Raw genomic sequence first — 22,727 nt, 5'->3', positions numbered from 1 at the left:
TTATATTGTAGTGTATCATTTGTACTGTGATTCTCTTTTACAAGTATATTAGATATAATACAGTTAATAGGCTTTGGACCCTAAACCAGTATCTGTGTATTTCCTATAGTGTTAAGTGTTCACTTGAGCGTCGGTGACGCACAAGCAGCTTTGTAGTTAGTCAGGTTACACAAGGTTGCACTTACACCCTGTATTCACATTAAGGTATTCTGTGTATTTCACTGTTAAAAGGTTTAGACATTAAGGTATAGCGTTGTGAGCGTCTGCGCCGCTGGTGACCTCCTCGTGGTCTCGAGCGTATGCTACGCCATAGCGAATCATTACTCTAGTCATAACCAATAACGTGTCCTGTGATCACTGGGCCGTGAGCGAACGTGACGCTTGAGCGTCTCGCCTACGGCGGAGCGATCATTACGCAAATAGCGTACCTTTACGGTACTTCTTAAGCAAACAGCGTACAGTGTTCTTAGACTTCATAAAGGGTTGTTCATACGACAAAGGAATTTAGTATTGTCAATTGGGGACTCGTCCTATCCTTCTCATATCTGCACTAGGTAGATCAGCAGACATTATCCCCCAGCAAAGGGTGGGAGGTTATCTCCCAGTGCTGACGGGATAAGCGTCTGCTTCGCTTAGATAAAGAGTGCTGAAGGAATCCGGGAACCGGAAGTAAGAACAAAACGCTTGTGTCTTTTAAAAACTGTTTTATTTCTCTTCTGTCTTGCGTATACACGCACGCATACATTTATCTGCATTTCTTTTTCAATTTCGTATATCACTATTCCTGTTTGCCAATTTTTATAGTTGATAGAAAGTGCTAAAAAGAGATTTGCTGTTATTTCATAGTAAAGGTAATAGTTAAAGTATAGAACAACACACGATTTGTCTAGGAGACAAGGCAGTCAGTGTGGATTGCGGTAGATGATCAGGGATCATTTACATTGATAAAAGTATATATTGTGTTACGGTGGATCTTTGCATTGCGTACACGTGTCGCTAACAAAGACTAGCGTACGCAATCCAAAAGGCAGACGCACGCAGCGTACATTACGCAACGTAGCGTCCGGTTACGCTCACGTAGCTCAAGTCACGAAAAAGGTGAATTAGCGCAAAGCGAGAATTAGCGCAAAGGCGATAAGTAACGCGACGCGGTAAATAACGCAAATCTATTTTTGGAAAAATCTGAAATTTAGTTTAACAGATCCTACTCCTAATTGGTAACACTGTTGGACTGAAGACAATTTCTGCGCAGAAATAGATATAGAAACAAAGTGTACATGTGTTGAGTGAGTGTGGTTTTGTATACATAAGTTTATACAACTTTAAGGTGGAACCAAAAGGAAAGCCGGGTACTCGTCAAGGGACATACGTGTAAGTGACATATACGGTGGCTAGGGAGGCATCCCTGGTTAAATAATATTTGAGCATTAGAGTATAGCGGACCATAAGGTAACAAGACCAGGAGGTCATAAGGTAACAAGACCAGGAGGTCATAAGGTAACAAGACCAGGAGGTCGTAAGGTAAAAGGTCTGCTATAAAAGTCCAGTGGCACAACGCCTGGGGTGTTGGTGCAGAACCCATATAGGCCATACAAGCTCTTGCTGAAGGAATCGCGGCCGGAAACATCGATTCCATTGATCTTTCAGTACATAACAAGTAGTGCTTGTGTACTGAACGATTGGACCACACGTAATTGTGTGCAGTAGTTAGTAATCTGACCTAATACCATTAGAGTAAAGTGGTCACAAACGCTATTTGTACATTCTGACGTGATTTGTGTAATTTTTTATTTTTGGAAGGGAAGTTCGCTGGTCACTCAGGAACTATCTAACAACCCCAACTTTACTGGAAAGAGTAAGTGTCCTGCGGGTAACCCTCATATGTTCCAGTAAACTGAAGGTTCCATAGGGGCCCTGTATCGAGTACGCCAGCACCACGTCGGTGTGATCAGGTCGTATTGGTCGAGGTGGGCGAGTGAGTGGGGTACTCGGTAAACCGCCACCGCCGGCCTACTGTGGAGTAATTTGGTTGTCTGTAAAGGCTTGCTGAAAACCTTGATACAGAGATCCAAGGAGGACTAAGCAACACCTGCAGACTATGGGGGCCAGTTGCTCAGGTAGGGGGCGATCAACCTTGGTTCAGGTTGATTCTGTGAACCGACCAGTTGGGTCGGCACGATATGTAATGTGTGAAAAATATGGAAGTCACACCGAATCTTTATGTGATGAATGGGAGAGAATGACTGTACAAGACAGGGACAAATTCCCAAGAATAGGTAGCTTTAGTCCAGAAGTGTTACAAAATTTAAGGAGGAGGATATGTCTCGTAAAACAGCAAAGAGACGAATTCAACATCATGATTATTTACAGTTATGGCACCAGGAAGGTGAGATACAGAGAGGTTTGGCTCTGGCGGCAGGATCTGGGGCAGTCAGGAAGCTGATAGCCACAGCTCCTCCTCCACCATACATTGCAGGAGAGAAGTTGATTACGGAGAGAAACGCACTGGGTTATAAAACAAAAACTCTTAGTAACCTTGTAAATGTTAATGATGTTAACCAAATAACTCATGCAAGTATTAACCCGTGCAAGATGTACCCTGTTTTGAACCTTCCTCAGGAGTGTGATCAAGAAGACGATTCAGCAACAATTTCAGCTCTCTCTCTTGCAGCCACCATAGCAGAGACCACAGTAGGCACAGCGACACCCACGAGATTAGTGAAAGCCCCTAGCGGAGGGATAGGTGAGGTCGTGTCAACGGGTAAGTACGGCACCATGCACTACACTGAAACAATTGTACCACAACAAGCTGTAGAATCTACACAGGAAGAGGCTGTTAGAATTGCTCCTGTAAGGGTAATAGCAGTTCCCAATGGAAAACAGATGTGTCTGGAGCCACTCCCATAAGGAACATTGCCATGTACACTCCATTTTCCAGAATGGAATTAAGAACAATAGTGTCCGAATTTCCTGACCCCAGGAAGGATTTAGTTGCTAGCCAAAAATACATCAGGGATCTAGGTAACACTGTAGAACCCAACAACAAGGATTGGCAGATACTAAGAGCTTGTTTACCTTCCAATGTTGACGCAACTCAATTTTTAGCTGACTGTGCATTGGATAAAGATGTACCGCTTACAGACGTGTACAACAAGGATAATGTAAAAAGGATAAATTTACAGCTAAAGGAGTATTTCCCAGCCGTTGTTAAATGGAATAAAATATTTTCCATTAAGCAAAAGGAGTCCGAAACGGCAACAGAATATTTTCACCGGGCACTATTAGAAATGGCAAAGTACACTGGTATAGAAGACATTAAGACCAACCCAAACCATCGAGAAGTAGCAGTATCTGTACTGATGGATGGTTTGAAAGAAACATTAAAAGCTAGGGTACAGACCACGCAGCCATGTTGGCGAGGTCTGTCAGTGTCCACATTGAGAGAGGCTGCTATTGATCACGACAGAAATATCACTAGGCACAGGGAATCGCAAAGTGATAAGTTGATGTCCGTAAGTATACAGGCGCTGACCACAAGGCAGCCTGCGTATGTACCACCGAATCCTGTGGGTAAGGCAAGTGTAATAACATGTTTTTCTTGTAACAGACCGGGACACTTTGCACGAGAATGTAGAACAAAGAATGTACAAAGATCTTTTCAACCCCCTAGACAACAACACAACACACGACATTGGGAGCAGGGTCCACAGAGGCGGAGTTTTGAGCCACATACAGGGGAAACAAAAAGATATCCCCCGAACAGAGATTGGCATGCCTCTGGTAGTTCCCAGCTAACCCCCTCACAAGTAGTTGCTGCCAACGGGATTCAGGGAGGTCAGCATACCCAATAGGGGTGTGGCCATACCTGTAATCTGCACCCAGTTAAGTTGATTGCTAGTCTTGGAAGCGAACCAGAAATTGCAATCAATGTAGCTGGTAAAACTTTAAACTTTCTTGTAGACACAGGGGCGGCCAAGTCAGTGATAAATTCGACAGTGGGCATGAGAACCACTGGTAGGACAATTCCAGCCATGGGAGTAACAGGAGTAGTCCAGCACTACCCTGTTAGCAAACCAGCCGAGATTACAATAGGGCCTTTGCATACCAAGCATTCCTTTTTGCTGGCTGCATCGGCACCAACTAATCTCCTGGGAAGAGACTTACTATGTAAAATGGGTTGCGTCATTTATTGTACTCCTGAAGGTGTATTCTTGGACATACCTGAGAATCACGCTCAGGAAGTACGAGACATGTTAGACTCCCCATCAAAATTAATGTCACATTCCATTATGACAAATAGGAATCCATCCCAAGTAGAAGAGATGACATCTCAGATACCAGAGTCACTTTGGACAAAAGATGGACAGGACACTGGATTAATGGCAAATGTAGCTCCAGTAGTTGTACAAGTAAAAGATGGTAGGATAGCTCCAAAAATCCCACAGTATCCTCTGAAGCCAGAGGTGGAGTTAGGAGTTTTTCCCGTAATAGAGCGCTTGCTACAACAGGGCATTCTAGTAAGAACGTCCAGCACAGCAAATAGTCCCATCTTCCCTGTTAAAAAGAGTGGGGGGAGGGGTTACAGGCTAGTGCAAGATCTAAGGGGGATTAACAAAATAGTTGAGAGTCAGTTCCCCGTAGTGCCTAATCCAGCTGTCATCCTAATGCAAATTCCTCCCACTGCCAAATTTTTCACTGTTATTGACCTCTGCTCCGCATTCTTTTCGGTACCTCTGCACCCTGACAGCCAATATTTGTTTGCATTCACATACAGAGGAGTCCAATACACGTGGACTCGGTTACCCCAAGGTTTCATAGATAGTCCAAGTATATTTTCTCAGGCTTTGCATGATTGTTTACAGTCTTTCCAACCGGAGAGTGGATCAGTGTTGATACAGTACGTGGATGATCTACTACTGTGTTCTGATTCATTGGAAGCTTCCCTGAAGGATACGAAACAGCTCCTGTTTCATCTTTCAGACACAGGTCACAAGGTTTCCAAAGACAAGTTACAATTATGCCAAACTAAGGTAAAATATTTGGGACACTGTCTAACACAAGGACTGAGACACCTGACCGCTGATAGAATCCAAGCCATTAGAGACATGACACTGCCACAAACCCAGCAACAGATCAGGACGTTTCTAGGAATGTGTGGGTATTGCCGTAATTGGATCCCAGGGTTTTCCATATTGGCGCTACCTTTGCAGGAAATGGTCTCCTCAAACAAACCTGATCGGATTTCGCATACAGACGAATCCGAAACAGCATTTGAGAGACTCAAACAGTGTCTAACGCAGGCACCAGCACTAGGTATGCCAGACTATGGGAAACCCTTTGAACTATACGGAACAGAAAGTGCTGGGTGCGCAGCAGGTGTACTAACACAAAAACACGGTGACACCAGCAGGCCAATTGCATACTACAGCGCCCAGCTAGACACGGTAGCGCGATCCCTCCCCACATGCTTGCGTAGCGTTGCGGCGATAGCATTGCTAGTGACAAAAAGCGAAGATGTCGTGCTAGGCCACAACCTCACAATCCATACACCGCATGCGGTATCTGCCTTATTGAATTCTGCCCAAACCAGACACGTCTCATCAGCAAGGTTTACGAGATGGGAATTGGCATTAATGGCCCCAGTAAACATCACCATAAGGAGATGCAGTGCATTAAACCCTGCAACATTTCTCCCAGGTGTGCCTGGTCAGACACAAAGGGTGGAAGGTGAGAGTGATGGGGAAGGAGGATTTAATGCAAAGGAAGATACACATGATTGTATGGAATATTTGACCCAAAATTTTACCGCAAGGCCTGACATCAGTGACAATCCACTGGAAGATGCAGAACTCACGTTCTACACGGACGGTAGTTGTCACAGACAGTCAGACTCGGGAGACTTGTGTACTGGATACGCAGTCGTAGATGACCAAGACACCATAGAAGCGGAACCGCTAGGCCCACCTCACTCAGCCCAGGTTGCTGAACTGGTCGCCCTAACCAGAGCATGTGAATTGGCTAAGGGTAAGTCTGCCAATATCTACACCGATTCCAGATACGCGTTCGGGGTAGTCCATGATTTCGGAGCCCTATGGCGGCTCAGAAATTTCATGACGGCAGCTGGCACACCGATAGCGCATGCAGCTCATATAAAAAGGCTTCTAACAGCGATACAGGAACCCGACAGAGTGGCTGTTATCAAATGTAAAGCACATACATATAGTCAAGACCCAGTGTCACTTGGTAACAGCCGAGCAGACGAAGCCGCAAAGCTTGCAGCTGCTACCCCCATACGGACAGACACCACACAACTGATGGTATTTAATACCATCAACACACAGAAGTTGTGTGAGATGCAGAATTTGTGTTCCACACAGGAAAGAGCAGTCTGGAAGGCAAAGGGATATGGCCAGGAGTCCTCAGGGCTCTGGACAGATGGACATGGTAAACCAGTGGCCCCCAGGGCATACCTTCCATGTCTGGCTGAAGCAGCTCACGGGCTGACTCATCTAGGCAAGGAGGGGATGTGCAAATTGGTAAGAGCATACTGGTGCGCCCCAGGATTCTCCTCTCATGCGAGTAAAAGAGCAATGTCATGCCTTACCTGTCTGAGAAAGAATATTGGAAAAGCAATACCTACAGAACCATCCCATATCCCACCTGCCGGCGGCCCTTTCCAGGTAATACAAATTGACTTCATTCAATTACCCCCATGTCGAAATTTGAAATATGTACTTGTCTGTATAGATGTTTTCTCGAATTGGGTCGAAGCTTTTCCAGCAGCTACAAATACCGCTATGTTTACAGCTAAGAAAATTGTGCAGGAATTTGTATGTAGATATGGTATCCCTAGAATCATTGAAAGTGATAGGGGTACCCATTTTACAGGTGATGTCTTTCAAGGAATGTGTAAATTAATGGGTATTGATAGCAAGCTGCACACTCCGTACCGTCCACAGGCGAGTGCGAAGGTCGAAAGAGTGAACAGCACTATTAAAAATAAATTGAGTAAAGTAATGACAGAGACAGGATTGACGTGGCCAGAAGCTTTACCCATTGTTTTGTATAGCATCAGAACCACTCCCAGGTCCCCCCTTAATCTGTCTCCTTTTGAAATCTTGTTTGGTCGACAACCGCATGTCATGATTAACCCTCAGGATGATTTGAAATGTAACAATGAAGTAACTGTAAAGTACTTAATTAACATGAGTAAACAGTTGAGGAATCAAAATGATAATCTGAAGTTGGTGATTCCTGATTTACCAGATAGTAATTGTCATGACATTGAACCTGGGAATTATGTAATGATACGAAATTTTCTACGCTCAGGTTGTCTTATTGATAGATGGGAAGGACCATACCAGGTCTTATTGACTAGCACCACAGCATTGAAGGTTGCTGAGAGAGAGACTTGGGTCCATTCATCCCACTGCAAAAAGGTTGCTGATCCAGAGAAGTCCCGTGATAAGGAACAGACGGTAGAGGTTGTATCACTAGAGTGTCTGTTCCAGGAGGACTGAGGCGGCACCTGAGCCTTGAAGACCGAAAGCAGTTGTCGACTCCCTTCTCCCTTTTATTGTTTTTCTCCACTTCCCAGCCCCTCTCCCTTAAAATTTCTTTTTCCCCCTTCTCATTCTTCTCTATTTCCTCCTCAAAGATGGACTTGCCCCAAGAGACTGTGATCCGGATTTTGATGTTAACCATGATGTTGACCAGAGCAGTCTGTTCCGGCGAGAGTACCATAGAGGTTGAAAGAGGTTCTGGAATGGGTTCCGATTATGATGATGGAGGCGTAGTTTTCCAAGATCAACCAAACCAACAAGCAAAGGCGAGTATCAGAAAACGATCCGATAGAAGAAATTGTGATGGATTGTTAGCTGAAGAAAATTGTATCTGTAGGCTCTGTGATAATCTGGTTGAAGATGGGTGCATAAAGAAATGCCAATCCAGTTTTAATATCCATATGGACCGGCATCCATTGAGTGACTATCACTCCTTAGTGGGTAACGTGTTAAACCAAACAGATTGTTGGGTATGCTCTCAAGTACCTCAGGGTCACAGCAAATCAGGGCTAGTACCATTTCCTTTAACGTTAGGGGAGGTACTTGAGCTAAGTGGTGGGAGACCGGTGGACCGGAGGTTTAACATCTCCAGCCCTCCTAGTTTGAAGCTCCACCAATACCATGTGGATAGGTCCCTCATATGTTTTAACATCTCCAATCCCAGAAAACCGGGAAATTGGGAAGTGTCATGGAGCAACCTTACCATGACCTTTTCACACAGAGCAGATAGAATGCCTACAGATACAGAGCTCGTACGCCATATAGCCAGTAGAGGAAAATCTTTTCGGTATCGATATACCTTAGGAAATAGGATTACTAGAGTTGGAGAGGTATCACCAGGATACTGTGCACATATCGTACAAACTGATACGTGCATTAAGCAGATGGAAGAATTAGGGTCAGGAGATTTCACCTGGAAGGTTTGTAACATGGTCATGTCCTTCTCCGTCCCTTATGTTCTCCCCGATGACGCATATTTCATATGCGGGAGAAAGGCGTACAAGTGGCTTGCCCCAAACTCTGAAGGATTGTGTTATATTGGAAAAGTATTGCCTGAAGTGATGACTGTTACACATGACAAAATGAAGGACATACACCGTGGTGCCCAAGCTCCTTATACTCACACTCATTACGAGCACCGAGTTAAAAGACAACTGTCAGAAAGGTTAGAGCATCCGGCCTCTGATCTTATCCATGAATCCACCGGGATTCAGGTTCTGGTAGCGTTAGATTTCACTCGTACCGCTCGAGGTGTGATGAATTATAGATACATTTCCGCACTCGCCAATTTGTTAGATAATATCACTGAAATGTATGATGACACGTTTAGATACACTGGAAGAGAACTTCAAGCTTACAAAACAGAACTAGTTCAGCATAGGATGGTTCTTAATTATCTTACAGCAGTAACAGGCGGATATTGTGTTACATTGGCAACACAGTACGGCATAAAGTGTTGCACGTATATCACAAATAGCACCGAGGATCCGGTAGAGGTCATAGACCAAAAGATGGACGATATTCTCCAATTGAAGTGGGAATTTCGTCGAAAACACAATCTCACCCTTGCTGCTGTAGGTAATGAGCTGACTGGTTGGGTGTCATGGTTGAACCCGCGAAATTGGTTCTCCGGTTTAGGAGACTGGGCTCAAGGAGTCATAATGGATGTTGGAAAGTTTCTACTATGTATCTTGGGTGTCGTTATATCGATTGGATTGATATTTAGATGCGGGCAGGCTTTAATGAGGTGCAAACAAAGTACAAAAGTGATGAGCTTGAGGAGTGAGGAAACCGTAATTAACCTGGATTTGATTTATGACCCAATGATAGAAACCAGAATGTGATGAAAATGCGATTATACGGTCCGTTTCTTTCACCTGTTTTTCTGCTTTTCCCCAAGATACAAAGACCCCCTTGGACGAGGAAGTTGACGAGACGCTATACAGACAACAGACAAGCACCAAAGAAGAAGATTTGACAACTTTAAAAATGGACACTTGATGAACTTTGCCATGGATCCCCAGTTTCCCTAGTATTTTTAAACTCACGCTAGCCCAACATTTTTGTAAATCTGATGGCACTGACAAAGCTTGTTGCTCATGCCTAAGGAGCAAAACAGCGCAAAGAAGACGACTCTCAACAGATACCGAACACAACTTCAACAACAGATGTACATTTCCCTGACATAGAATATCATTGCATTTTTCGTAAGTGTTCTTTATCTTCATCTCTACAACCCTCAGGTAACGACACACATAGACGATAGGGAATACAGGCACAGATATCAGCAACCACATACCTCCCCCATTCATGTATCATCAACTAAAATGTGCATCCCCATTTTGTTACAACCACAGCCGAAATGAGCTCGGTAGAGTTTGACAGCCCATCCACAGACCTGTACCACAGGATAAGAAGGAATTCAAATGTATACTTCGCAATACCTCGAAGCTTGATTTACCACACGTACGGCACGATGATACATGACCCTCCAAACATGGACTCATACACACATGCTTCTGCTTTCTCACTAGGTCATACCCTCTTCACACCTACTCCACTCTTCTCCCCTACCCAACCATGGAAATCAATTAACCCCTGACTTACATTTTTCTCCTTAAATATTTTAGAAGGTGGCAGTTATTATTGACTGCCAAAGGGTGGACTGTCAAAGTCAGAAAAATGTCTCTATGCACGTTGCCATATTTGCACCGCACACTGGTCCGCGCTGCGCATGCGTACGCTCTCCCGTGAAGGCGCATACCCGCGACAGCGTGCACTCGCAGGCGCGGTATGCGTATTTACGGTAGAGTTTATGTAGTCGTAGCGTGCGACTCATTCGTTACAAATGTTCACAATTAATGTAGTTTGTAGATCATGGTCACCTTGATAGATTCTGAAAGTTTGGTTAAAATAGAAGGTCCCTGGTTAAAGGAATCCCTCTTTGTATTGTACGAAGGGTCTGACAGGAATCATACAGCAGTGTTTGGTACCCATCGGAAGAGTATTTAATTAGTAATATTCCGGTGTTGGTTTGGAGCGTATTAATCGCTCGTGCGAATAGTTATGGACATAAGAAGTTTATGTCCATTACTATTATTTACACATACTCAGGTATGCGGCGGGAAACCCAGTTTCCCACCCACCTGAGCTGTTGGAAATCGTCACAGCCCACCTGTATGAATCACCCTATGACCTTTTGTTATGATGCAGGGCCGAATTCCTTCGGCCAATGGACAATGGGATTGTAGGACCAGGAGATTGCATTGTGTGTGGGGCATAAATAGGCAGGCCGACCACATCCAGCTCTCACTCTCTCATCAACGGTTATCTGCTGATAGCCGGGAGCTGGATATCGAGGCGCAGGCGATCATACCCTTTGTGCGTAAGTTTCTCTCTGTAATCATTGTCTTTCTGTGAGCCAATTTCTCTCATCTCTCTCTCTCTCAGCTCTCTGTTCTGTTCTCTCATATCTCCCCTAGACTAGGCTAGTATTGTATTGTATTAGATTGTATTGTACTGTATTGCATTTAGGTCAGTGTAGTATTGTCCTTTTGTATTTATTGTTTAGTTCTGTGGTTAGGAAGTCTCTGTTATATTGTAGTGTATCATTTGTACTGTGATTCTCTTTTACAAGTATATTAGATATAATACAGTTAATAGGCTTTGGACCCTAAACCAGTATCTGTGTATTTCCTATAGTGTTAAGTGTTCACTTGAGCGTCGGTGACGCACAAGCAGCTTTGTAGTTAGTCAGGTTACACAAGGTTGCACTTACACCCTGTATTCACATTAAGGTATTCTGTGTATTTCACTGTTAAAAGGTTTAGACATTAAGGTATAGCGTTGTGAGCGTCTGCGCCGCTGGTGACCTCCTCGTGGTCTCGAGCGTATGCTACGCCATAGCGAATCATTACTCTAGTCATAACCAATAACGTGTCCTGTGATCACTGGGCCGTGAGCGAACGTGACGCTTGAGCGTCTCGCCTACGGCGGAGCGATCATTACGCAAATAGCGTACCCTTACGGTACTTCTTAAGCAAACAGCGTACAGTGTTCTTAGACTTCATAAAGGGTTGTTCATACGACAAAGGAATTTAGTATTGTCAATAGACACCCACAAGTAGGAATAGCCCATTAGCCGGGATTCCGGCTGCCGGCATTGTCAGCGGTCGGGATCTAGGCATCAGTATCCTGACCGCCGGCAACTTAACTGCATACTTTCAGGACTGTAATTAGCATGGGGCTAAAAAGGGAAAGGGGGAAACTGAACTATGGCCTATATTTATCAAGCCTTATAGAGTGATAAATAGCACGGTGATAAAGTGCAAACCAATTAGGTCCTAACTGTCATTTTCCAAACACTGATAATATGTCAGTAAGGAGCTGATTGGTTGGTACTTTATTACCGTGCTCTTTATCACTCTCCAAGGCTTGATAAATGGGGGCCTAAATATGAGAAACAGAGCTAGAAAATATTTGCATCATTGGGTCTTCTTACGGCAATCTATAAAATTGCGCAGGATACAAATGTACTTTTTCATCATACTATGCATCACAGGGAGGGGAGGGGTGCACAGTTGGTGACTGAGAGGCGTGCATAGCTGGTCCTGGTGGCAGTGAGGGGTATATCTGGAGGAACAAATACACCTTTAACCGCGCAGTGAGGGGGATATAGAGCTGCCACGTGTATACCGGAAATGGAATGAGCACTATGTTCCACAAAACTATAGATATGCAAATGAGGTATATACGTTTGGTGCTGATATCTCCCTGATGTATCAATGAAGAGTAACAATTTGTATTAAAAAAAATACAGATTTTGAATGATAAACAATTAAAGGTACAGTACAATTCATTATCACAATGAGTTAGCAATAGAATAATAAAGTGACTCTGTGCATTTCCATAAATCACAGTACCATAAAGTGACAGTGCATGGGGATCATCAATTTGTACTTAGGTCTCTTATCCAAAAGAGGTGCTGCGGTGGGCTAGCTATATGGCAATGCTGGTCCCGGGCTAAGAAGCACAGCACCGCAGCAGTAGGCTTAGCAGGACCAGTCTGATGTTCTCCCCTCCTGTGTGGATATAAAGTGCAGGCAGTCCAAACAATGCGTTTCGGTTTCATAAACCTTTTTCAAGAATGGATCCATGAATTGTACTGTACCTTTTATTGTTTATCATTCAAAATCTCTATTTTAATTGTTATTCTTTATTGAGACATCAGGGAGATATCAGCGCCAAACGTATATACCTAATTTGCATATCTATAGTGAGGGGTACATAACAGGCAGCAGCCACTCACTTTCTCTTCTGCACCTGGACGGCCTTGAACACTTCTTGCCTCTTCAGCACCGAATAATCTATAAAATTGCGCAGGATACAAATGTACTTTTTCACCATACTGTGCATCACAGGGAGGGGGGGCACAGCTGGTGGAGGGGAGGGATGCACAGCTGGCGGCAGGGAGGGGGGGCACAGCTGGCAGGGGGACAGCTGGCGGCGGGGATGGGGGGCACAGCTGGCGGCAGGGAGGGGGGCACAGCTGACGACTGGAAGGGGGGCGTAGCTGTTGGCGGGGAGGGGGCACAGCTGGACCTGGCGGCAGGGAGGGGGGCACAGCTGGTGGTGGAGAGGGTGGCGGTGATGGGTAGATAGCTGGTGACAGTGAGGAAAATATATAAGCCATGTCCTGGTGGAGGTGAAGGGTAGATAGCTGGTGACAGTGAGGGGCATATAACAGGCAGCAGCCACTCAGCGGTGAGGGGGGCACAGCTGGACCTGGCGGCGTGGGGAGAGGGGCACAGCTGGAACTGGCGGCGTGGGGAGAGGGGCACAGCTGGACCTGGCGGCGGGAAGGGGGGCACAGCTGGACCTGGCGGCGGGAAGGGGGGCACAGCTGGACCTGGCGGCGGGAAGGGGGGCACAGCTGGACCTGGCGGCGGGGAGGGGGGCACAGCTGGACCTGGCGGCGGGGAGGGGGGCACAGCTGGACCTGGCGGCGGGGAGGGGGGCACAGCTGGTGGTGGAGACAGTGGCGGTGATTGGTAGATAGCTGGTGACAGTGAGGAAAATATATAAGGCATATCCTGGTGGCGGTGATGGGTAGATAACTGGTGACAGTGAGGGGCATATAACAGGCAGCAGCCACTCACTTCCTCCTCTGCACCTGGACCGCTTTGAATACCTCCTCCCGCTTCAGCACCACGTAGTCGCCCTCGCCGATGAGCTGCTGCTGCCCCGGGGTAGCAGTCACGGACTCCGCCATAGCTATGATTAAGATTCCTCTCTCTCCTACCGGCTCAGTCAGACCTCACAACCGCTCACAACCCACGTGTGTGACACTCACTCTACTTCCGGGGTCCTCGGCACTCGCCAGGCGACATTAATAGAGTGTGGAGAAAATCGAGCAGCCCGATACCTCACATTACGATTATACCGCTCCTGTATTCCCTCCTTGACCAGACCCAGTGCACAGGTCACCCCTAATCACACCTCCCGTTAATTGTCCCTTTCACATGGATATATTCATGTTATCAGTAATGTGGGCACAGCGCGCCACTGTCAACAAGGCCGCGTTGCTATGGTGACCAAGACAGGTCCGGGAAGTGACGTCACCAGGGCGCTAAACTACAACTGGAGAAGTTAGTAGCAGAAGGTAATTGGTAATAACTAATAGTGAATACAATAAGAGTGTGTGTTGTGCTACATGTGTGGTTTCACTGTAAGGGAGCCAGTGTGCTTTGGGGGGTTGTGCTTTATGCATACTTGCCTACCTGACCCTCTCCATGAGGGAGAGAATGCTCTGTTCCTGGACTTTCCTGGTAATGTATGATTGCCTTCACCTGTGGTGAAACACCTTTCTTATCAATTACCTAGCTCACCACAGGTGATGGCAATCATACATTACCAGGAAAGTCCAGGAACAGAGCATTTTCTCCCTCATGGAGAGGGTCAGGTAGGCAAGTATGGCTTTATGTGTGCTCGCATTGCCCACAGTGTGTTCTACTGCATGTGTCACTATAAGTACTATAGATTGAAGCTTGTATTTCTGTTATTACCTAGTTTTGTTTTATTACTGTTGTTTCCAATTATAAAGCGCAGTGGAATTTGCTGCGCTATATAAAGGTGCATACACGCTTTGCCAAGAAAATGAGCGACGTCGCTCATTTTCACCCTTCCTGAGTGACGCTGCTTATTTTCACCCTTCCTGAGTAACGTCGCTCATTTTCTCTGCAAGTGTGTATTCTGCCGCCGACCAGCGATGCTGTTGGCCGCGCATGCAGCTCAATCTGGAGAGCTGCCTGCACATCACGTCACTGAGCGATATGAACTTTATATCGCTCAGTGTGTTTGCCCAACCGCCCGGTCCGGGAGGGGGGAACACTAGGCGACGTTGCCTAGTGTGTACCCACCTTTAGAAACATAATAAATAATAATAAATAAGTTTGCCACAGCTGTGACTCCAGGTTATGTATTAGGGAGTATCCAATTACCGACCGTGGGTAATTGTATCGCCGGGAGGCTATGCTATTAGCCCTGATGCAGCGCGAACGGGTCAGAACTGAGCATGCGCAGCGCCCGCTATGTGCACGCGCGTCGTTGCCCAGCAACAGCCATCGCCCGGGCGCGATCGCAAGAAGATTGACAGCGGGGAGGCGTTCCAGGTCGGATACTCGCCGTTTTCTGGGCGTGGAGATCCGAACGCAGGCGTGTCCAGGCGTTTGGAGGGCGGATGTCTGACGCCAATCTTGGAACCTTCATCGCTGGATCCGTCGCACAGGGTAGATAAGTCTGACCCTGGTCTTGTTTTACAGGAAACTTTTTTAGCATAGCAGGGCTGCACAAGCGATCGCAGCCCTGCTATGCTAAAATACACTCCCCCATAGGCGGCGTCAAGTTGATCGCACGAGCAGCAAAAAGTTGCTACGTGCGATCAACTCGGAATGAGGGCCATGGGCTCTAGCTATGATTGGTTCATTGTGGCCCCAGCCCTGCTAAACAAAGCCTACATTTCCCAGAGTCTGGGAGAGCCACCCGTGATTTGGAAGTCTTCCATTCGTTCCTGGATATTAGGCAAGTAAAGTATGTGTTGTTTATTAATAAGGTGTGATCCAAATGAGGCTTTTCTCTAGATAATGGTGTACATTGATTTATGCCATAACTACACATACTGTTCAAAGAAGTGACACAAATAGCATTTCCATTTGCTGGTACTTTCCCATGCACAAATAATCTTCATGCAAAGATAGTATAGTGAGATGGTCCGGCATGCTTGGAGGAGGCCACAATCTTTTCACAGCAGAGCTGCATTACTTGGCCCCAGTCAGTATTTTGCTGTGGGACCTGCAGATGTTTGGGTAGATTTGTTATAATGCTGAGTAAAGTAATTCTTGCTGGTAAGTGTGGATCTTTACAAAGTCATTCGGAATTGCCTCCTAATCATTGTTATTTGTCAGGTTGCTTTGTATAACAGCACTGTCACACTTTTTCTGAGGCATGATGGGATCTCCATAGAGAGCGTAGCTAGCTGACAATGGGGCCGATTCAGACCTGATCACTAGGCTGCGTTTTCTCACAGCCGGCGTTCAGGTCTGAACTGCGCATGCGTATACACCGCAATGTGCAGGCGCGACGGACCGCAGCAACGGGGATCGCCGGTCAGCGACAAGATGGTGTGGAAAATTCCGAACGCACCGGCGATCGCAAGGAGATTGACAGGCAGAGGGCGTTTGTGGGTGGTAACTGACCGTTTTTAAGGAGTGTCCGGAAAAACACAGGAGGGACCAGGCGTTTGGAGGGAGGGTTTCTGATGCCAGCTCCGGCCCTGATCATCGCAGCAGCAGAGTAAGTCCTGAGCTGAGCAGAAACTTTGTGCAGTTCTTCTACAAATGCGATCGCACCCCTGCACACATCCATTACCCTCCCCCTGTAGGCGGCAACTACCTGATCGCAGGGATGCAAAAAATGCACCCTAGCGATCAGGACTGAATTACCCCCAATGTGTAATATAATACACTTACCCTAAATAATAGTTATTATATACAATTGTTCTAGAAAGGCAGATCAGGGTAGGCTCTTCGTACCTGGTCATTAATCAGCTTATTCCTACAGGAAGAAAAGAAACAGTAATCACTTTTGAGAGATACACTCTGTATAATAAAAATATTAATACTTAACATTTATTATAGGATGTACTAAAAAATGTAGAGAGTTCCATTGCTCTATTCATGTAAATCAGCGCATTATTTTTCCGTATATAACAAATTATATGTACAAGAGATAATAACTTGTTTATTCTAGCACCCTACCCCTGTCACAACCTGTGCAGTTTCTCTTTCCTGCCTGGGCTGTCATTCTTTGCTCTGGTGCTTCTAGTACACGCTGGTTTGTATCTCAGCACTGAGATACAGGCCAGAGTGTGCTAGAAGCACCAGAGCAGAGAGTGACATCCCAGGCAAAAAAGAGAACTGCAGGTGTTGTGACAGGTGCATGGTGCTAGAATAAACACTAGTAAGGTTACTTATGTACAGTGTTTGCCGCAAAGTTTCCAACATGTTACACATGCATGTAACGTCAGTAAATTACACTTATAACCTAAAACATTAGGTTTTTGTAGTTAATATAAGCCTGCTTATTCATAGGGTTTTATTTTATCGGTAATAAGTATTATATAACACTGCTAATGAAACAGATTGCAACCTTACAGAGATCCTTTCCTTTATGCAGACCCTTTTTCTTTTCAAAGAGCAAAATTTACTTGTGTGTAAGTCATACATATAATTATGGAATGAGTCAGTCCTGGAGAGGAGGATGGAGAGGTGGTGGTGGAGGAAATCATTATTCAGGGGGCTGGAGAGGTCGCCCTTGGAAGCAGAGAGACAACAGGAGGGGACAGAGTGGCAACTACAGTAAAAACAATGTTCCACATCCCTCAAGTAAGTGAAAATTCTTGAAAGTGTGACTTAAAAGAAAAAATAAATATATATATATATATATATATATATATATCTGGGCTTAATAATACATCCTAGAAGAAAGTATTTGTTTTGTAATGAAATAATTGACACAGTTTATGTCTCCAAACCTTCAAGCGTTCCTTGAAAACTCGCTTCTTCAGGCAAGCTTATCAAATTCCGAAACCGCCCACATAACCGTCATAAACTTTCCTATCCAATTACATCCCCACTGTACAGTCCACACATCCTCACATATTTTCTCTTTCTTCACTTTCCCATCCTCCTGACCCCAGGCCAACATTACTGTGCTACCATATCATACAGCCCACCAAGAACCTTTGCAATCTGGTGGACCATCATGCAATAGATAGGGCCTTCCTCAGTCTTGTTTTTACACTGTTGTTTGCAATGGTTTTGTTTTATGTTATCACTGTTTCCAGTTATAAAGCACAACACAATTTGCTACGCTATATAAGAAACTTAATAAAGAAATACATTACACTAACTGGGCTTTTGTAAGTCAAGCTAAAATGTGTGTTATAAAGATTTCTGAAGACTAGAGGTTTTTTTCACATTCCACAGCTGCATCTATAGATATTTCCATGTCCTTAAAGTGAAATGTTATGTGCAAGCACCGTATCTCAGCAGGATACGATACCCCAGGACAGCGGCAGCCTCTGTTTCAATCCAAGATGGTGGATCATGATGAAATTATGTTACACTTTACAGTCATTGGGCAAAATATCTACCTGACATATTTGGAATATTATACAATATTATATTACAATTCTGTTACACTCAACAGAGACCTATACACCTGTCCAACATGACCTGAGAACTGGACAGACGAATATTTCAAACTTGGGAATATGTCCCAAACTTAGGGACAGTTGGCGGCCTTGCTACATATGGATAAGGACCTGTCCCTTCTGATAACAATGAGAACTTTATATGATCGTGTTGAGAAGCTTAATTTATAGCCACACATATTTAGAAAGATGCATAACCTATTCCAGGCCTGGCCAACTTGTGGCTCTCCAGCTGTTTTGAAAGTCCCAGCATGCCATGCCACAGTTTTGCTATTACAGAATTCTAAAACTTTGGCAGGTTATGCTGGGATGTGTAGTTACAGAACAGGCCTGAGTCCTATTCTATAATTTTACTGTAAGCCGAGTATAGCACACACGTTACTAAGATTGATGTATAATAGTTGTTATGACCCATAACTTGCTCTCTGTTCATTCTGGTACTTTGCTAGTAGGGTAAAATGTTCATTGGCTGCTGGGCCAACACAGTCGGTGATGTGTAATGAAAATGGTCTTAATAGAGAGAAAGAAAGCTACAGTTAGTTTATTTATTACCAGTTATTTATATAGCGCACACATATTCCGCAGCACACACACACTTACTTACACACCAGGGTTAATTTGGGTGGGTTATAGTGTTTCTGTGCAGGGTAAATACTGGCTGCTTTAGTTTTACACTGCAGTTTAGATTTCAGTTTGAACACACTCCACCCAAATCTAACTCTCTCTGCACATGTTATATCTGTCCCCCATGCAGTGCACATGGTTTTGACCATAGGAGGAAGATTTGCTTTTGCAATCAACCTTGAATTAGGCCCATGGGGGGTCATTCTGAGTTGATTGCTCGCTAGCAAATTTTTGCAGCGCTGCAATCGGGTTAAAACTTGGCAAAACTGCGCATGCGTATGCACCGCAATGTGCAAGCGCGTTGTACGGGTACACAGAGGATCGGTGCTGGGCGATGGATTTAACAAAGAATCCATTCGCACAGTCGATCGCAAGGTTATTGACAGAAAGAGGGCGTCTATGGGTGTCAACTGACCGTTTTCTGGGAGTGTTTGGAAAAACGCAGGCGTGTCCAAGCATTTGCAGGGCGGGTGTCTGACGTCAATTCCGGGACCAAAAAGACTGAAGTGATCGCAGCGGTTGAGTAAGTCCAGAGCTACTCAGAAACTTCACAAACTGTTTTTGTACCGCTCGGCTGCAAAAGCGTTCACACACTTGCAAAGCGAAGATACACTCCCCCATAGACGGCGACTATCTGATCGCAGCGCTGCAAAAAGTTGCTAGCGAGCGATCAACTCTGAATGACCCCCATTGTGCAGTAGCCTGGCAGCTTTGCTTACAGCAGAGTTGGCCACATTTCTTGTAAGGTTCGAAGTCAGCAGTTGTATATGTAAGAAAATATTTGTGTGCACTGGATGATGTGCAAAATGAGGGAGTCCTCTTCCCTATTCGTTGCTTGGATTGGCAGCAAACATTAATAGTGATTGGCATTTCTCATACGTCCTAGAGGATGCTGGGGTCCACTTCAGTACCATGGGGTATAGACGGTTCCGCAGGAGCCATGGGCACTTTGAGACTTTTTCAGAGTGTGAACTGGCTCCTCCCTCTATGCCCCTCCTCCAGACCTCAGTTTAGAAAATGTGCCCAGGCAGACTGGTCGCACTCTAGTGGAGCTCTACTGAGTTTCACTAAAAGACTTTATGTTAGGTTTTTTATTTTACAGGGAAGCTGCTGGCAACAGTCTCCCTGCTTCGTGGGACTTAGGGGAAAGAAGTAGGAACCAACTTCCTAAAGAGTTACATGGCTCTGCTTCTGCTGACAGGACACCATTAGCTCCTGAAGGGTACTGAACACTAGTTGCAGCTATGCGCTTACTCCCACAGCACGCCGTCAACCCCCTAACAGAGCCAGAAGTCAGAAGACTGGTGAGTAGTGTTACCGGAGGTCTGCAGAGAGGGATCTCCGGTCATCGTGACGGCTTAAGGTACCGCGCAGCGAGCAGGAACGCTGCGCGAGCATGCTCTCCATGTACACAAGGCGCAGGGGGGCGCCCTGGGCAGCATGAACCCTACTCTCACTGGCAAAAGGTGGCATATGATGCTGTGGCACAGTCCTACACCCCCACCAGTATAAATATCTAGTTCAATAGCTAAGGAAAAACGCGCTATTGCAGTGGGCGGGGCTTCTTCCTCAGGCAGCCAGCACACTGCTCAGCGCCATTTTCTTCCAGCAAAAAGCAGGGGAAGAAACGCTGACCCTCCTCTCAACTTCTGATTCTAGTATCAGGGTGCAAAAAGAGGGGGAAAGTGTATATTGTGGACTATAACCTGTTACTGGCAATATATATAGCGTGGAAAGTCTCTGTGTACAAAGTATGCAACACAGGGATTTTTGTCTCTGTGTACAAAGTACATGACACAGGGATTTTTTCTTTGGGCGCTGAGTTGTGGACTGGCAATCCTTTTCTGTGTCCCTCTGACAGATTTTACTGTGGGTCTGTCCCCTATAAGCCTCGGAGTGTCTGTGGTGTGATTGTGCACGTGTGTGGCATGTCTGAGGCAGGGGGCTCTTCCTCTGTGGGAGCCATTTTAGGGACACAGAGTTGTAAGGTGGTGGCGCTGCCGTCACACCAAGAACCTGAATGGGTGAAAGAATTACGTGATCGTGTGAATCATATCAGTAAGAGATTGGATAAGTCTGAGTCTCATGCAGAAAACTGAAAAAAATCTGTTGAAGATGTGATTTTTAATAGTTCTGTCTTTTCATCCACAGGGGACCCCTCTGGGTCACATAAAAGGTCATTTGCACAATTAGTACAAACTGATACCGACACGGACTCTGATTCCTGTGTCGACACTAGTGATTCCAGGGGAATAGATCCAAAGTTAGCGAAAAACATTCAATACATGATTGTTGCTATAAAGGAGGTGTTAGAAGCTGCGGAGCCCCCTCCTTTACCACAGGAGAAGGCTTACCTTAATAAAGTAAGGAAAATTAATGTAACTTTCCCTCCATCTCATGAGCTGAACAGTCTCTTTGAGGGAGTCTGTTTTAACCCGAAAAAAAATTTCAGATTCCCAAAAGAATTAAGGCAGCTTACCCTTTCCCTGCAGAGGACAGGAAAAGGTGGGAGTCACCCCCATTTTAGACAGTGCCCTGTCACGGTTAACGAAGAAGGTGATTCTCCCTGCGCCTGGGACGGCTTCACTTAAGGAGCCGGCAGACCGCAAGTTAGAGAATACGTTGAAATCTATTTATGTGGCCAATGGGACACCACTCAGGCCTGCCATTGCCTGTGCGTGGGTGAGTGGTGCTATTGAAAAGTGGTCAGAAAACTTGTCATCAGACATTGACACAATAGATGCAGACAAGATACTCCTAACGTTAGGTCATATCAAAGACGCTGCTGCGTATATGCTAGAAGCCATGAAAGCTATTGGTCTCTTGGGATCAAGAGCCGCTACCATGAAAATATCAGCACGGAGGCCATTGTGGATCCGCTAATGGAATGCTGACGCAGATTCCAAATGGAATATGGAGGCTCTCCCGTATGAAGGTGAGGCCTTGTTTGGAGAGGGGCTGGATGCATTAGTTTCTGCGGCTACCGCAGGTAAATCGACGTTCTTGCCTAATGCTACTGCGCCGGTGAAAAAGACACATCACAGATTCAGTCCTTTCAACCCAATAATTACAAAGGGTAAAGATTCTCCTTTCTTTGCGCATAAAGGAAGGGGAAAAGGAAAAAAATGGCCACAACGTCTCCAGGATCACAGAAGCAGAAATCAACCCCTGCCTCTGCCAATTCTTCAGCTTGACGCTGGGGCTCTCTTTCGGGAGTCCACTCAGGGGGGGCTAGTCTGAAACTCTTTAGTCAGTTCTGGGTCCAATCTGGCCTGGACCCGTGGGTCTTACATTAAGGGTCCCACGGGTACAAACTGGAGTTTCAAGACATTCCCCCATGCCGATTTTTCAAATCGACCTTACCAGCTTCTATCCTAGACAGGGAAGTGGTAGCAGCAGCAATACAAATATTGTGTCAGGATCAAGTCATTGTCCTGGTTCCCTTGTTACAACAAGGAGAGAGGTTTTTATTCAAGCCTAATTGTTGTTCCGAAGCCGGATGGCTCGGTCAGACCGATTCTAAACCTGAACACTCTGAATCTCTACCTGCAAAGGTTCAAGTTCAAGATAGAATCTCTGAGGGCAGTGATTTCCAGTCTGGAGGAAGGGGACTTTAGGGTGTCAGTGAACAATGCTTACTTACAGGTTCCCATTTGTCCTCCACATCAAGCTTATCTGAGATTCGCAATACAGAATTGTCATTACCAATTTCAGACGTTGCCGTTCGGACTCTCCACGGCACCGAGGGTGTTCATCAAGGTGATGGCGGA

At 45.5% G+C, this 22,727-nt stretch overlaps 2 protein-coding genes across 6 annotated transcripts in view; one reads left to right on the top strand and one right to left on the bottom strand.

Moving 5' to 3' along the window:
- TRMT6 (tRNA methyltransferase 6 non-catalytic subunit) overlaps positions 1-14,013 on the bottom strand; it is a 163,431-nt gene extending 149,418 nt beyond the window's left edge. Inside the window, exon 1 of one of the 2 annotated variants that reach the window (XM_063918599.1) lies at positions 13,721-14,013. In XM_063918599.1, the coding sequence (XP_063774669.1) occupies positions 13,721-13,833 (113 nt within the window). In that variant the 5' untranslated portion in view covers positions 13,834-14,013. The remainder of the gene's footprint in view (positions 1-13,720) is intronic. The other variant, XM_063918600.1, reaches the window with a different exon arrangement.
- Positions 14,014-14,119: 106 nt separating this feature from the next.
- The window catches only part of MCM8 (minichromosome maintenance 8 homologous recombination repair factor), a 182,585-nt gene continuing 173,977 nt past the window's right edge, over positions 14,120-22,727 (top strand). Inside the window, exons 1-2 of one of the 4 annotated variants that reach the window (XM_063918596.1) lie at positions 14,120-14,223; positions 17,295-17,503. In XM_063918596.1, the coding sequence (XP_063774666.1) occupies positions 17,356-17,503 (148 nt within the window). In that variant the 5' untranslated portion in view covers positions 14,120-14,223; positions 17,295-17,355. Of the gene's footprint in view, positions 14,231-17,294; positions 17,504-22,727 lie in introns of all 4 variants that reach the window. The other 3 variants (XM_063918595.1, XM_063918592.1, XM_063918593.1) reach the window with 3 other exon arrangements.

This window comes from Pseudophryne corroboree, chromosome 4 (assembly GCF_028390025.1).
Source record: "Pseudophryne corroboree isolate aPseCor3 chromosome 4, aPseCor3.hap2, whole genome shotgun sequence".
NCBI classification, from domain to species: domain Eukaryota; kingdom Metazoa; phylum Chordata; class Amphibia; order Anura; family Myobatrachidae; genus Pseudophryne; species Pseudophryne corroboree.
Note: the sequence above shows the minus strand (reverse complement) of the source record. Positions and strands in the feature narration are given on the sequence as shown.